Source organism: Geospiza fortis, unplaced genomic scaffold (genome assembly GCF_000277835.1).
Source record: "Geospiza fortis unplaced genomic scaffold, GeoFor_1.0 scaffold11, whole genome shotgun sequence".
NCBI classification, from domain to species: domain Eukaryota; kingdom Metazoa; phylum Chordata; class Aves; order Passeriformes; family Thraupidae; genus Geospiza; species Geospiza fortis.
The window spans coordinates 14,732,354-14,747,821 of NW_005054304.1; the positions used below are offsets into that span (position 1 = coordinate 14,732,354).

The 15,468-nt window shown below is 42.3% G+C and overlaps 1 protein-coding gene across 1 annotated transcript in view; it reads right to left on the reverse strand.

Moving 5' to 3' along the window:
- ARHGEF38 (Rho guanine nucleotide exchange factor 38) overlaps positions 1-15,468 on the reverse strand; it is a 36,479-nt gene that overhangs the window by 11,409 nt on the left and 9,602 nt on the right. The window contains exons 2-5 of the mRNA XM_005418251.2: positions 14,034-14,236; positions 11,453-11,576; positions 7,002-7,149; positions 3,974-3,991 (exon numbers count right to left, since the gene is read on the reverse strand). Coding sequence (XP_005418308.1) covers positions 3,974-3,991; positions 7,002-7,149; positions 11,453-11,576; positions 14,034-14,236 — 493 coding nt within the window. The remainder of the gene's footprint in view (positions 1-3,973; positions 3,992-7,001; positions 7,150-11,452; positions 11,577-14,033; positions 14,237-15,468) is intronic.

The window sequence follows — 15,468 nt, forward strand, 5'->3', positions numbered from 1 at the left end:
CAAAATTAGAAATTCCTTGAATTGCAATTACCACTCAAGTCAAAAAACTTCAGTGGTAATTGCATAAAAAATTGCATAGATAAAAATAAGATACATCTGTGGGGGAACATGGGTGTTGTAAACAAAACCCTGCTGTGGCCCCCTCAATGAGAAATACACCCCAGCTCTCTGAATTTTCTGTTTTCAGAACTTAGCAGACATCAGCTCTGAAACCATCCCACTCAGTCTAAAGGTGCATGTGCTATAACTCACACATCACAACACCCAGGAAGGGAGATGTAGGTGGAAGAACAAATAACAGGAAGTTTGAGAAATGCGTGTGAGAGCAGGGCTGTTACATCCTGCTCCAGGCCCTCAGGCTTAAAACTGCAACATTTCCATGCTGTGGGTAACTGGGATGCCTGTTCACAGTGCATCCCTTCTCACAACACCCCTGACTTGGCACAGAGACCCTTAAGCTTTACAGCCTTTCACCTGTGGCTTTACTTTGCTGGCTGCCAGTCATATTTCTAATGATGCCTCGGCTTCCAAAGAGTATCAAATCTGGCCTGGGAAATGTTGAACACACAGGATATTCACACAGGCTTGATCCAACCTGCATAAAGGCAAAGCAGGCAACTGGCCGGGTGGCAGAAGGGTGAGAGCAGGACAGTCCCAGCTTCCAGCATGGGCACAGGGATGCTCTGTGGCTCTAGGCTCAATCCCCACTGGCTGGGCAGGGGCAGCAGAGCAGCATCCCCAGGCATTCAAGTGGCTCAGGCCACAAAGGCCCCCCTGAGCTCTTGGGCCAGCTGAACTCATGCTCCAGCCCTGCCCAGACTCTGCTTACACTCTCCAGACTGGAATGGGAGAGGCTGTGCAGTTTGTGGGCTGCCACAACAGCCTCAAAGGAAACAGGAAAGGACTGAGCCACATGTGCTTTCATCACTTTCCATGTGGGTCTCCCCAGAAACACGGGATCTCCCCAGAAGAGGCAACACCAACCACCAGGTGGCCAAGAGCTGGGCCAGCTGCTGCTGAGGTTCCAGGACAGACATGTCCACAGCTTCCCCTCATGACAGCACACTCCTCAGCAAACCAGGCACAGCCCCAGCACCAGCTACCTAGCACCTCCCCATTGAAACGGAACATGAGCTCCTGGTGACAGTGTGGAAGGCAATAAAGCAGAGCAAGCTTTCCATTTGCATGCCCAGAAAGGCTCTTTTGGAGCAGAAAAGGTTTTCTGACATTAACTATGCAAGAGCTAAGGGTAGACAAAGAAGGATTTCTGCATATGGAAAGATGAAATAACACAATGTAGAAGGAAAGTACAAAAAATAGGGAACAGCCACATGGTTTTGCAGGCTGACATCTATTGTTTTGTGCAACAGAAAGCGTGAAAGAAAAAAAACCCTTTCATTCCTACTTTTATATGTGTAAAAAGTACAAGAGCCAATCCTTACTTGCTGACTAATTAACTAACAATTTGAATGCCTTTGAGAAGAGACATCTGCATATTTAAACCATCTCTCTCAAACAGGCATTATCTGTAAAAAAGTTCTGCATGAAAAAAAAATTAACAGTAGATGCCTTTTAAGGCTTCCTCATGTCCTGAAACATTCTCATCATTTCAATCCCCCTCATTTCCCCTGTATCTTACATTAAATAGAGAGCTGTTTTTCCTTCTTTCAGCTTCTGGCAGCAATAATGAAATAAAAAAAATCTTAAATTGTTATTGTTTTCTCTGAAAAGCCCTATGAATGCAAATCTATAAAAGCTGCCTCATGAATGGAAAAATCTTCAAGTGTCTTCTCTTTATATAGTTTGCACTTTGGACAGCTGCCCAAGTGATAAACAGTCCTCTGTTCTGTATCTGCATGACACAGTCTTGCAATATGGTGTGAGAGATAGCAGGTTTGTTAGAAGATAATGACTCCCTAGGGCACTAAATGCCACAAAGTTGGACTCATCTAATTCTCCCCAGCAAGATTAGCTGAGATAGCCACTCTCCCTGGACCGTCCCATTTGCAGTGCACCCTGATAGGAGCCACGGGCTGCTGGGCAGGACGTGGCCTTGCCACATGACTCAAGCAGGAGAGTAACACCTTGTGACATCTATTGTGCAGAAAATTAAGTTGGTAATTCATCTTTGGTGCTACTTCAGCCTTCCCCACACGTTATTTTGAATTTAGCAAGTACTCTAAGCCACATGTAACTGTACTAATCCCACAGCAAATTATTGCCATAGCGCTGCAGTAAATGCAGCTGGCAAACTGCAGTGAGCTCCACGGCACAGCCTCCCTCCTGCCTCCCAACAAAACAAAGCCACTAACACAGACGCATTCCCACTTGTTTAAAAAGCCCGTGGTGGTGAGCCACACAAAGGCAGGGGAGGCAGGATTTAGTTTCATTTGCTCTCACTGCAAGGCAGCTTGGTCCAGCGGCAAACACAACAGCCAGCATGGTCCAGCCAGGCTGAGGCTGGTGTGATGAGCAGCTGCCAGTTCTGAGATGGTGAGCAGGAATCAGGCTGCAGCAGGACTCAGGATCTTGGGCTTCATGGTCTACTATGCATGCCTTGATTTTAGTACAAGACATGTAGGGCAGATAATTCACTTAGTGTGCCGTAAGTCTCTCAAGCAAACCCAGGGAACTCACTGAGGCTGCACAGTTGTTAAGCCAAGCAGAATTTAACCTATTGAGCTGCTAGCAAAGGGCAGCACTGTCTGGTATTTATGTAATTGTTTTCTTGATCATGTTTGACTGAAAAGCAGTCTGGGAATAGCAACATCACAGACCATTTAGGGGTAGTTACTCTGTATTTTCCAGTTCAAGAGTAATCAGGTTTTTGGGTGCAGTCCTGCCCAAGGGCTGTTGCAACTCTGCAACCTCTGATTAGCAGGTGATGGGACTCCTTGAGTGCCTTGCCAGTGAGGCAGCCAAGCTCAGGGAGGGTCCCACAGCTAAACCTGCTCATTGCACTCTGCACAGCTTTGTAAGAGTCCTTTTAAACTCAGAAAGTGAGTTGTCTCCTACATTCCACTGGAAACTGTTTGAAGGAGAAAACCAGACTTTCATATCTGTTAGGGTTACCCAAGGCAGAACAGCCAGCCTTGGGTGATTTCAATACGTGTTGCTGCCTCACATGATCATATTGTGACCTTCTGGATATTTTGTATCTCTTGGAGCCACACTCCTTGTGGGACAGGGGTACACAGGAATACCCTTATCAAAACAAAATGCAGAGAAACTATTTCCTATCGCAGACAAATTCTTGGAACCCCCAAAAGTAGACTTTCAACATGCAAGTCTTTCAAAGCGCATTTTATGCAGATCATAGTTATAACAAGCAATTGACTGACTGATAAACAAATTCTCTGACTTGACTTGAGGTCTGTTCCTCTCCTGCCAGTACAGACCACACTTGCTCCTCCTTTCTCCTAACACTTTGTCTGGGGTTGTAATCTTTCTCTTCAGTTCAGACAGCCCCTCCTCTGACCTCTCACTGCAGGTAGCTACAGGCAGTGCTGCATTTCAATGCAGCCAACATGCTGGATGTCCAGAAGCTGCAGCTGTGATAAATTCTCCTTTACAGCTTTTCAAAGATGTCACATTTGGCACAGAAGTCCCTTAACCACAACTCATCAGTGGCTGGGGGACTTTCCTGGCTAAGTTGCAATGAGCTTGTTCTTTTCTGATATTCTTCCAGCCACTGTTGGGGGAAGATCCTAAGGTGGGCTTCTCACATAGGGCTACTAAAGGGGTTGTCAGCTTAGAAATAGCTTTACCTGCAGGCCTGCCTGAATTGTAGCAGGAAATTGGATTTCAAAGACTGACACTATGCTGTTGACAAACACTCAGAGCATTCTGCATATGTCCTGGAAAATTCTCCAGTGTATACTGGCACAAAAGACTTGTGTTCTTAAACATACTAAAGAGAAATAAAAAATACTTTAAATATTATTTTACATGTAAAAAAAGGCATAGTACTTACTCTTCTTCATATCTCTTTCTGCAAAAGACAAGAAAACAAAACATGCATTAGATTTCTCCTAAAAGGATTTATACAGTCCAGGAGATTCTCAGATACACCTCAGTGACACAGGGTAGCCATAACTGGCAAGCTAACTTAGGTTTATGGCCTCTGTGTGTCAGCAGAACTGTGCAAAGCAGCCAGAAGGTACTGGCGAATCTGACCCTGTAACTTTTTGAACAGACAGCCCCAAATGCAAAAGGATTGTAAGAAACCTGCTTTGGCTGTGGGACCCAGCCTTGTCCTCACACTGTTAGAGAAGGAAGCTTGGATCACTCTGCTAACAATTGTAGGTAACATCAAGCCATTAATACAAAAAGGAAAACTAAACATCATTCTTACACTTTACATACATCTCTGTCTACTCTCTTTAAACAGAAATGTATTTTTTTTAAAAAAAGAATAAATTTCAGCCTTTTAGGGTGTAGAGTCAATGAAGCTGTGAAGTTTTTTGTAGACCACACATCAACTGAAACCTCTCTGGAGTAGGATGGTGTTGATGCATATATCAAAAGCATCAAGGACTTAAAATTGTAGTTTGCAAACTCATGCATAGAATGTTTCCTTACGGTATGAATACACTCAAATGCAAGAGACTCAAACGTCTCCATCTCTGCATCAGGCTTTCCTGACATCACATCCTCAGCCGCACTTTTTTGACTGTCTGCACTCTCATGTCCTGGCCCACCAGTGCCTAGCTGAGCATCTGGAAGCTGCTGCTGCTTTCATTGCTTCTGCACTGTCAGCATTTTGTGTGCTTGTGACGTCCCTCTGCCCCTGTAATAGTTGACCGAGCTACTTCAGGCTGAAAGCTGAGCAGGTAGCTGCCAGCATCCTTTCATTTTTACCAGCTGCATTTCTTTGGCTAGGCTAGCAAACAATATCCCCAGTTTGCATAATCACTGCTGAAACACGGGACTCTACAGAAATTGGATTTGCACACGTCTCCAATGCAGACACCTACATTTTGGGATGGATTTTTTCCTCTTCAGTCAAAAGGAACAGGAATCTCAACATATCTAATTAAATCTGATTTGTCTGTACAGATGTGCAGAGTGCCACTCTCAAATTGCTCCTGATATAGAACTTGTTTTTCACATGTCAGATATTACTCAGTGGAGGCACAGAAGCCCCTACTAATGTCAGCTCATTTAAGATATTTTAAAGTGGAACAATATTCTTTCCAAGGGAAAAGAAAACTCTTTAACAAGTAAACATTTTTCAAAGATAGCCCCAGCCCCCACATTTGTTATGTCCCACAATGGAAAACAGCTTGTAACTTATTTGGTAACAATCTTGCATAGTTTTCTTCCTAGGGCAAATATTCTCTGCTGGGTAGAAACAGTTTTAGACGACCAGAGTTCTGAATCTCAGCATGCACTTTCAGGTCTTAATAGTTGAATTGACTGCAATCCTTAGGCACTGGGGAAAATCACAACATAATACACACACACCAGTGCTTTTATGGTTGGCTCCTGTTTAAAGGCTAATCAGGAAAGAATAAGGCAAAACAAGGCTTCACTGTAAGGAAGTCCTTGTCACTTCCTGCTAGCAAAGGCTGCAGTGGCTCAGCATAAAATATCCTTTCTCTTTACAAAGCCCAGCTGTTATTTTGGAGCAGAAGCACCTCTTGCTGGCTCTGGAATACAAGTACCAACATCCACCCTAGGATGTACATGGACATTATTTTTTATCTTTATTTCCTTCCATGTCCCCTTGCCTCAGCAGCATGGAAAAATGAATGACAGTAGCAGCTTCTCTTGATTAGTCAGGAAAGATTATTGCAGGCATCAGCACCAAAACACCCACTTAGGCGAAATACCTGGCCATCCATTAGCCTGAAGGCATGAGTTTATATGAAAATTTATTTCTTTCAACTTCCAGGGTAGCTAAAACTTGAGAACCCTGCACATATATTTTGTTATATATTTAAGAGCCAAACATGTTGCACAACATAAGCTTCATTTTCAACAAAACCTGTCTTCAAAGCAAACATTTCTCTTTTAATGTTATTAATATTTTCCTTCACCGCTCTTTCCAGATTTCACTAGGACATACTTCCCATCTCCTAAGACTTAACAGATCTCTGCAGACCAATCTCAAATTCGAGTGTGGCTGAAATATCTGTTGCTGATCTGTTGCTGACTCCTTTATTTGTGATAACTTTACATCTCTCCTACAAGCATGCAGCATGGGCCTTTCCTGGAGCTGGAGCCAGACCTCTGGTCTGAATCTGTGGCATGTTCCCTCCTGACAGCTCTATGCGATGCTTTTGGGAAAGTGAGGGGCAAGGGGATTTATGGGTGGGAAGGGAAGCACTCTCCATGGAGTGGATGAGCTGGTGCCTGCCACTAGGTGCAGGAGGAAGCTGTGCTGGAAGACAGATGGATTCATTACTTGGCAACATGCCCAGTTCTCCACACATTTTCCCAAGGGTCTGGCACTGGAGCCAATGGCACAAAGCACCTGCCTCTGGTGGGAACTGGCAGCTTGCTCCACCACTGTTTCCTCTCAGATACCCCCATCATGAGGAGCTGGGAACTACACAGCAGCGCCAGACCCTGGGGCCTTGTAGCAGCAGCCCAGAACTGCCAGTGCACTTGAGTAGCTCCATAACAGCCTGCTCCAATTGAAGGAGCAGACTTGCTGAAGACAGAGGGCAGCAAGTTTCCTGGCAGCTGGAAAAGGTGTTCCTAATAGCCCATGATATGATGCAGCAATTTTTAAATTTTTTTTTTTTGCCAGTATGGGGCACTGAAACTAAGGAAAGAGCAACCTTTCTTGTGCTATTTTTGGCCATCTTAGAGACAAAAAAATCTAATCATCGCCCCTGGCTTGTCATCTTTTCATGAAAGCAGCATAAGCCAGAGCTCCCAGCAAGCCTTATAAAACTCTGGATTTACAGGGGACCTTTCATCTACATCCATTTAAAATGTTCCCTGCCAGGCAACTGACTATGGACGGAAATCATCATTTGAAAAGATCTTACTTTAAGGACTGTACACAGCCTCTTAAATGCTGCTTCAGTTCTTCATCCTTTTCATAGTATTCCAGCATGGTGTGTGCATCATCATGGTGATAGCAATAGATTTTATATGTGTCTTCTAGTGGGCCTTTAATCTGCAAGAACACTTCCCCTGTTAAGGAGAAAAACAAAGCATGTCAAGTCAGACAACAGCATCTCAGAAGGAGTTTTATTATTCCACCACATTAGCTGTGAGCTAAAAAGGCTGGCTTCCACTTTACTTCCCTTAGAAATGATCGTGTGTGTTTATGTGCATTATTTATTACATGTATTTCTCAGCTGCTCATCTTTGTCATAGCCAGGCACCATTATATCAGTGTTAATGCACAAAAATTCCCTCAGGAGAAAAGCATGAAATCTCTATACCCCACACCCCTTCAAACACAACCTCCTAATTCACTGCCCCACATTAATGCCCCTTCGTTGGAAAACACACAGGAGAGCTTAACTAATAAAGGGAGACTATTTTTGTGTCATGGGCTGGCAGGAGGGATGAATGTAAGCCTGTTAGCTTTCCTTTTGACTTTTTTCATGAATATGAACTTAAATGGGTAATAACAGGAATAATAATTCTATCTTCCATTAGCCATTTCAATTTTATCTGTTTTGCAGAACCTTAAAATGGCAGTTGTTATGACTTAGAATAGAGAATTTTCTCCACACGACAGAAGAAAAACCTGCAACCCTCCCCTAATTAAATGAAACCACCATGGATTACAGGCATTTTTATATAATATATAGGTTTATATACAGCTGAAGAGGGAGAACACCTCCATCTCCAGTCCTCCACACCACCATTTTCCCATAAAGAACAGTTGGGAATTTTAAAGGCACTAAAGTAGTCCTACACTCATTTCGCATTTACTTCTGGAGCCTAATTCTCTCAGCCTAAAACTCTTGTGTCTGGTTCTGTGTATGTAAGAAATCTGAGCAGGGAGAGCATGCTTCCTCTCTTCTGCTGAGATATTAGCTCAGTTCTTACACAGTTCTGCAGCAGGCCCCTGATCAGCATCTTTGGAAATGTGTATAATAAACAACAACAATGCTGAAAACTCCTGTTGGGCATTTACTGAAAATTATATCTATGTGGCAACCAGTCCAAATAGATGTTTATAAACATTCCTGTTGAGTTACAGCAATGACTATTAAAGTTAAAAGCTGAACACTGCATTAATTGGGAGCTCTCCATTCACGGAGCAAGCACTGAGCTGTCAGGCATCCTGCATGTTTCATCCTGACCGGAGTGTGCTGTTCCATAATACATTGCATTGAACTGCTCCATCTTCAAGTGAAAAATGATTCAGTTACCACAGTAACACAGCCCTGGGTTTTCTGCCCTAGCAGCAAAGGTTAACTGGGCTGTCTAATGCACGTTGGTTTCAGGGTGCAAATAAGGGAAAAAACAATGAGGAGCTAAGACCACCACAGTACATTTTAGTTACTGTAAGGGCACAGTCAGAAAAGTACCAGCATCCTATAGTTAAATGCTCTTTAGCTGTCTTCTCTGCCTTGTGCTTACTGCTAATGCTGATGGCTAACAAGGCACATTACATCCTGGCTTTCCCATGAACTCTGTGCAGGTCTTTATCGGCCAACAACCTAAGGGGAAACCTTAACAAGCCTTAACCTTGATCCTGCATGCTTGGCACCCAATTCTAGAGATCATGAGCTCTCACAATTTGCACTAACATTAGCAGAGCTCCAAGTGCTTAGCATGGCCTGCATTATCCTAAGCCCTCAAGTGAGGTCACATTTTCAGTAGGAAAAATGTGGCCTTACAGGCACAATGTAGGCTACAAGGCAATGTAGCCTTACAGTTCATTTCAGTGAATACTACAGGCTGAAAATTAGCTTCTCCAGAAGGAAAGAGCTGGGCAAGTTCTGTTCACTGAAGTATTGTGCCACAGCGAAAGATACTTCCATTGATGCTCAGTGATGAGAAAAATCATGTGCTGATTTCATGAACAGGGCCTTTTAACAGCAGGTGGATTTCTAAAACCTAAAGCCTGTCTTGGTTCTGAGCTGTATGAACCAAATCAGATGAGTTTTGGGCATATCACTGTGGGAGCTTGCTTTATGAACCAAAACCACATTGTATTTGGCACAGCTTTAAAAATACTCTGAGAGATGCAAAGCTCCTTGATGCCTCTTCTGGACCTGGTCATCAATCTCAAAGAGAAATTCCTAGGAGGAAGGCTTGAGTTGCAAAGCAGTTTCTCCCTGTTGCTCTCAGTGGTGCTTCCACTAAAGGCAGCAGTAGGAGAGGCAGGAAGGAGTCTAATAGCTAAAGCTAAGTCTTCATATTCCTCCATATACAGAGGAATATGAAGAATATATACTCAGAACAGAGAGGAGAAAAAAAATCACGGAAGGACTACAAAAGGTATTTAACCTATTTTAGCTCAGCTTAGGAGATGGGTTTTGAAACCAATCACTCATTAGTCCTCATCTCCCATGCCTTGGCTGTGTGGTGGAGCAGTCACAGTGATACAAACTGGATCCCTTTGAAGATGATAATTACCAGAAGACACACTCCAAGGGCACATCTTATGCAGTCCAACCATAAGGGGCATCTCAACCCACAGGCACAGGCTACAGCCAAGCTGAAGTAAGACCTTGTAAAATGTGTAGTGTGGATACCATCTCCTTAGCAGAAACTCTCACTATGCAAGTCTGCTCCTATTGGACATTATCACTTGTCAGTGTGGACATAGGATAAAATGTGGAGAACACAGACTAAAATAAGACATGACTATGAACAACCACATTGTTTTCCTTTCAAAGCAGTGAACTATCAGTTCTTTTGAACCTCACCATGGCTGGGTTCCAAAGTAAGATACTTCAATACAAGATTTTTAAATACATTAATCATGACAGAATATGATGAGTGTGCTTTTTCTATAGACTGGCTTCAAAAACTTCTACACTGAAGATCCTGAGCACAAAATTATTACTTTGATGTACTTTCAGAGGACAATAAACCTACTAACTGCTTGTAGTGATGCAATTATTCTCCCTATTTTTGTCTCAGCCTTCAGAAGAATGTCTCACACCTTACTTGACAACCTTTTTCCTGTCATAAGTTAGCCAACTCTGTGATCAATGATCCCATGCATTTTCATGGTTCTTTGTCTCATTTGGAGAAATACACACTAATAGATGGATGAAATTGTTTGTCTTTACTTCTGAATGTAGCAGGGAACTAATAGAATGATTCTCTTGGCTGTGAGAAAGGCACTTCCTGCTAGAATAGAACATTGCTTATTAAGAGTATGACTCATCATGATGCACTTTTACTGAAATACTGCCAAACAACACAGACGCATCAAACTACGTTAAGCTGTTGCCTTGGCAAACCAGATTGAGACATGCTAGAATTAATACTTTTCCCAAGCCTCTTATGCTTTAATATCCTGTTTCTTAGTAAAATGGCAACTGATATTTTTACCCAATTATTTGAGAGAAGAGGGACACTTTTTATAAGGTGTTACCTGTGGTATGTGGTAGGAAAGAAAGAACCTCTCGACCTCTGAATCACAGCTGGAATTTTTTTAAACTGAACTGTTTAATTTTTTAAACTAAACTGTCTGACTTTGCACTGAAGCAAATTCAGAATTCACACCTGATCCCTTAAGGTAGCTCACCCTAAGGTGACTCTGAACTGACAAAGCAGTCATGGGAGAGCTGATGTGTGCTGGTAACTTGTTAAATCTCTCCAGTTGTGCCAGAATGTCACAGGAATCACAGCCTTAATATTCATGACCTGACCTGCAGAACTTGTGACTGTTGTGACATGTCCAGGGCCAACCTGTTTGCTGAAAATACCTGTGATTCCGACAGACATTCCCACACAGAATCCCACAAACTTCAGATTCATTACATCTTTCTCTACTGTCCATGTCCCTGTCAAGCACATTTAACCACCTCCTACAGGAACTGTATCACCAGTACATACATGTTTAGAGTGTTGGGATGGGTTGAGATTTGACATGCTTGTTATTCCAAATATTTCTAATGCTTTTCGTGAATGGCACAACTCTTGAGTATGCAAAATAAGAGTTTGAGTCAGCACAAGTGGATTTAAGTAGGCAATATCAAACTAGATGAAACAGATCCTAGCAGTAATTTGTATAACTCATTGCAACAGGTTTTACTCATTCTAAACCCATTTTCTCCTTCCTTCCTTCTACTCAGCACCCAGATGTATGGAAAAATAAGGCATCATAATCATACAAGTACAGTACAGCAAATGGACAGGTTTCACATGGCATTTTTCCTGTATCATTTTGGATAGCTTCTAGCATGCCAGCCTCTGAGAGGGGTACTAGCTAAGTCTGATGAGAGCAGAGGACAGGAGAGTGTTATGTTTATTCTTTCACGTAGCTTTGTAGAACTCAAGAGGACAGTAAACATACCGATTATTTGCATGGGTGGTTCCACATCTGTTGTGGCTTCTTCCAACAATGACAGCAGTTTGGCTGATAGCTGATGGACCAATTCAACGTTGCTAAACAAGCCATCCACATCAAAGCGAGCAATCTAATGGAATACAAATATTAAGCAGCTACTGACAAAGGATAAAGAAGGATGTTGTGTATTACACAGCTTCTCTTGCTATGCCCTGAGTATTCAACACTCTGGGAAGCACCACTTCTGCAAAACCTCATATAAACATCCTCCTTGTGACTTCAAGGACACATACACGATTTTCACATTAGTATAATATGGTTGACGCAGTTGACAAAGTGTATGTTATCAAGTATTTTTAACCTTATTTTGAACTATCCCTAATCTGAAACTGTTTACCTAGGAAGGAAATAAATATTATCATCTGAATAAAGAAAAGATCCTTATCTGGCTTTGAAATGTTTGTTTACTTTCCCACTGGGGAAAACAATAGTTGGCAGTAGGTTTGATTCCCTGATTACCACTCACTATCAGAGGCCGCTACATAAACTGAGAGCTTGGCACTTCGGTGCCAGCTACCAGGTACAAAGACTTCAAGACAGCTGGTGCCATTTTAAGTTAGTTGTCCTATAAATCAAAAGATCATATAACTTCCACTAAAAGAAACACATTTCTAATTTGGGATATTAATACAACCTAAAGAACTTCTTACAGAGCCTGGGCACACAACATGGATTTCAGTGAATTGTATCCATTTCTACCAACAGAAAATTTGGTTCTGTGTCCCTCCTCATCTTACAGGAAGTAAAAGATTTCCAGGACATGTAGTTTTCATCTCACAGCAGGGCAATAGTTACTATTTGGGGATCATTGGAGATAACCAGTGGTAATGTGCTCATACTGTGAACAAAGACAAAAACAGTTTCATCACCCATATCAATACTCTCCGAGCCTACCTCTCCATTTGGAAGAGAACTGCTGATTTACATAGCACCTTACCAGATGCCAGGAGGATCAAATTGCATACTATTGTAACAAAATCAGAAATACACTTTCAGTACTGATGCAGTTAATTTCTTTATAAGCATTATAGGGGCTAAAACATGTTTTATCCATTTGGAAATATGAAACAGATTCATTGCCTAGACCAATTTTCTAAATACATTATAAACTTTCAATATGGTAGTTTATTGGAGAGCTAGCATTAAAAACATATAACATTCCTGAAAGCCTTTCAAAAATGCAGATGTTATTAGATTAAGACAGTTATAATCTCTAAATTACTTTTCCTGTATACATCTAGCACAGGATTTCTGACCTACTCCCTGGCATATCTACATAGTGTTTGGAACTACATCATGCACGGACACTTCCACAGATTAACGCAGTGACAAAGGACAGAATCAAAAAGAATGTTTTTAGTTGGGTGAAAAAGAGTGACAGAATATGGCACATTTGTCAAAAATCTCAGCAAGTTCAACCAGGGAATATTCTTGTTTGGTGCTGGCCCGGCTGGGGAGGAAGTCAAGTGGAGACTACTTCTAAGTGGATGAATGGCTGAGGGAGGAAGAAGAAGTCAAGAACTCCTTTAAGTTATGTCAGCAGATGCCAGCTCTTCTGAGAATGGGTTGCAGCAAATTCTCACAGAGTTTCAGAAAAGCAAAAATGTCCTGCAGAAGTTTTAGCAGCACAGGTTAAGAGGCACTGCCAATGTCACCTGAAGACACTTTGGCCTCTGCACCTGTATTTTGTCACCACAAACCCTACACAATGATTACGTGGGTTAAGGTCTGTTTAAAATTATTTTTATTCTATTTCTGCAGCAGATATCATTTGTGCAGCCTCTGTTGGATGCTAGGTTTCAGGCCTCACAAACACAAATCTTTGTCTGGACAACCTCCTCTATTTCCAGCACCATTTTTCTACAAATTGAAATACTGTTGAGGAAAAGGTGCTCTTTGAAGTCTCAGCTGAAAAAGAAAATAGATATCATTGGCCTAATAAGGTCTTTTCCATGAAAGGTAGTTTATGAGCCTTTTTTCTTAAATGTACTTCTTTTGTGTGAAATACAAATATCCCAAGTCCTCACTGGCCTGTCAAGCATGGTATTTATCCACTACAACTGTCTGAAAGGATGAATAAAGTTATCTTAACAATTGAATTTAACCTTGATGCAGAGGTTCATGCCATTCCAGTCTCTACTGTGGGAAAAACCTTCATTTTGAGGTACCAGTAAGCATCTGCCGTGGCACATAACAAGGGTTATAACTACAGAGCAGAAGGGAGAGCCAGAAGCTGCTGCTACAGCCCATAGGCAGGGATATAATATCCAAGCTGGTCTCTGGACAATCACCTCAATCAGGCTTTATGCAAGTTCAGCACAAGGGCTCAGGAGCATATCTGACCTTCCACGCTCCTCACTGTCAGAGCCCTGACACACCACGTCCCGGAGCACTGGCTCCAGACCTGCTCCCAGCACCACGTCACTCTCCTGCTGACACTTGTACTTGCACGGAGATTGTCCACAAGCAGAACATGGCTGAGCTGAGACCTTGACATCACCACCTCATCCTCCACCCCAGCACTCACCTGCATGTTTCTCAGGGGCTGAATCACTTCCTTGATGCAGAGATCCAGGTCACTGATATAGTCTTTCTCAGTCTGCAGGAGTTCTGCGATGATTTTCACCCTCCTGGCCATCATGCGTCGCCTGACTTCTTCTTCTTCTTCTTCTTTGTCCTCCTGCAGTGGGGCGGCAGGGGTTGAGGACACTGCCTGTGGAGCCATTTTTTCTGGTAAAAAAAGGAAAAGATTAGTTAGGAGTGTCAGTATTCCACATGCTCATCCAGCTTGCCCTGCATGACCATGGGTGGTGGACAAACGGCCATGGCAAGCAGGAAAAGAAGCATAAGAAATGGCAAACCAAAATCAGACTGAGTGTCATCCCATCTCCTTCTTCTAAAAGTGGACAGGGGTATGCCCAAGCAACTTGTCCATTTGGCATTAAGGGGATAACCCATCACCGGCTCCTCTGATTTAGATGTTTGGTATCAGGCAGAAATTTTCTATGGAGCACAGGAAAATCTAATTCTTGTCACACTGAAATCCCAGGGTAGCTGATGCCCTTCTACTCCTTTGAAAACAGTAGTGGTCTGACATCTATTATGATTTGAAGGATGGAAAAAAATGTGCTCCTGTGAAAGAAAAAGGCTGTTTACCATAAAAAAGCTTCACAATAATAACCTTTGTTCTGTACAATGTAACATTGAGTCTATTCATGGGAAATTGAGGACTGCAAGTACTGGATGACAAACTTTCAAGTGAAGACAATGTTACTAACAATGATGATGAATCCTCCAGCTCTGTTTAAAAATATTTTTTCAAAAGAGACAAAGGAATTCAAGAAGAATATGAGAAAACCTTTAATGATCAATAACAACTGTTTCTACGAACAACAGAGATCATTGGGATTAGGACATTCTTCACTGCTTTTCAGTATTTAACACCTAGGATATCTGATTTGTTTCAAATACAGGAAAACACAAGGACTCTTCTACAGATGGGTAATTTATGTACATTACAAGACCTGCACACAACCTACTTATCTGTAATGATGGTCCTCCCACTTGCTGGTCTGTAAGCCAGCCTGTAGAGATCCATGTCAGCTGTAAAAAGGGCACTGACAATCCATATTTTTCATTAAGAAACACACACACAAAACCCAAAAACAAAACAAAAAAAGACCCAAGTGGAAGATTTCAGAGGCTATTCTGGTGTTTTTCTGCTAGCCACAAGATGGTGCAGAGTACCAACAAAGATGGACATATCATTAGCGTGCTCAAGTCTGCATCACTCAGGCTGAGCTTTGACAGCCCTGGCTTTCATTGCTCAGCAGCAAAGGATGGGAATCTCTGCTGACAGTCAGACTGCTACACCTTCAAGTCAGCTTCTTGTACAGACTATACTGAAGGAGGTAATAAAAAGCAGTATCAGGTGCTTTGCTCACTGATGATATTGCAGTTAT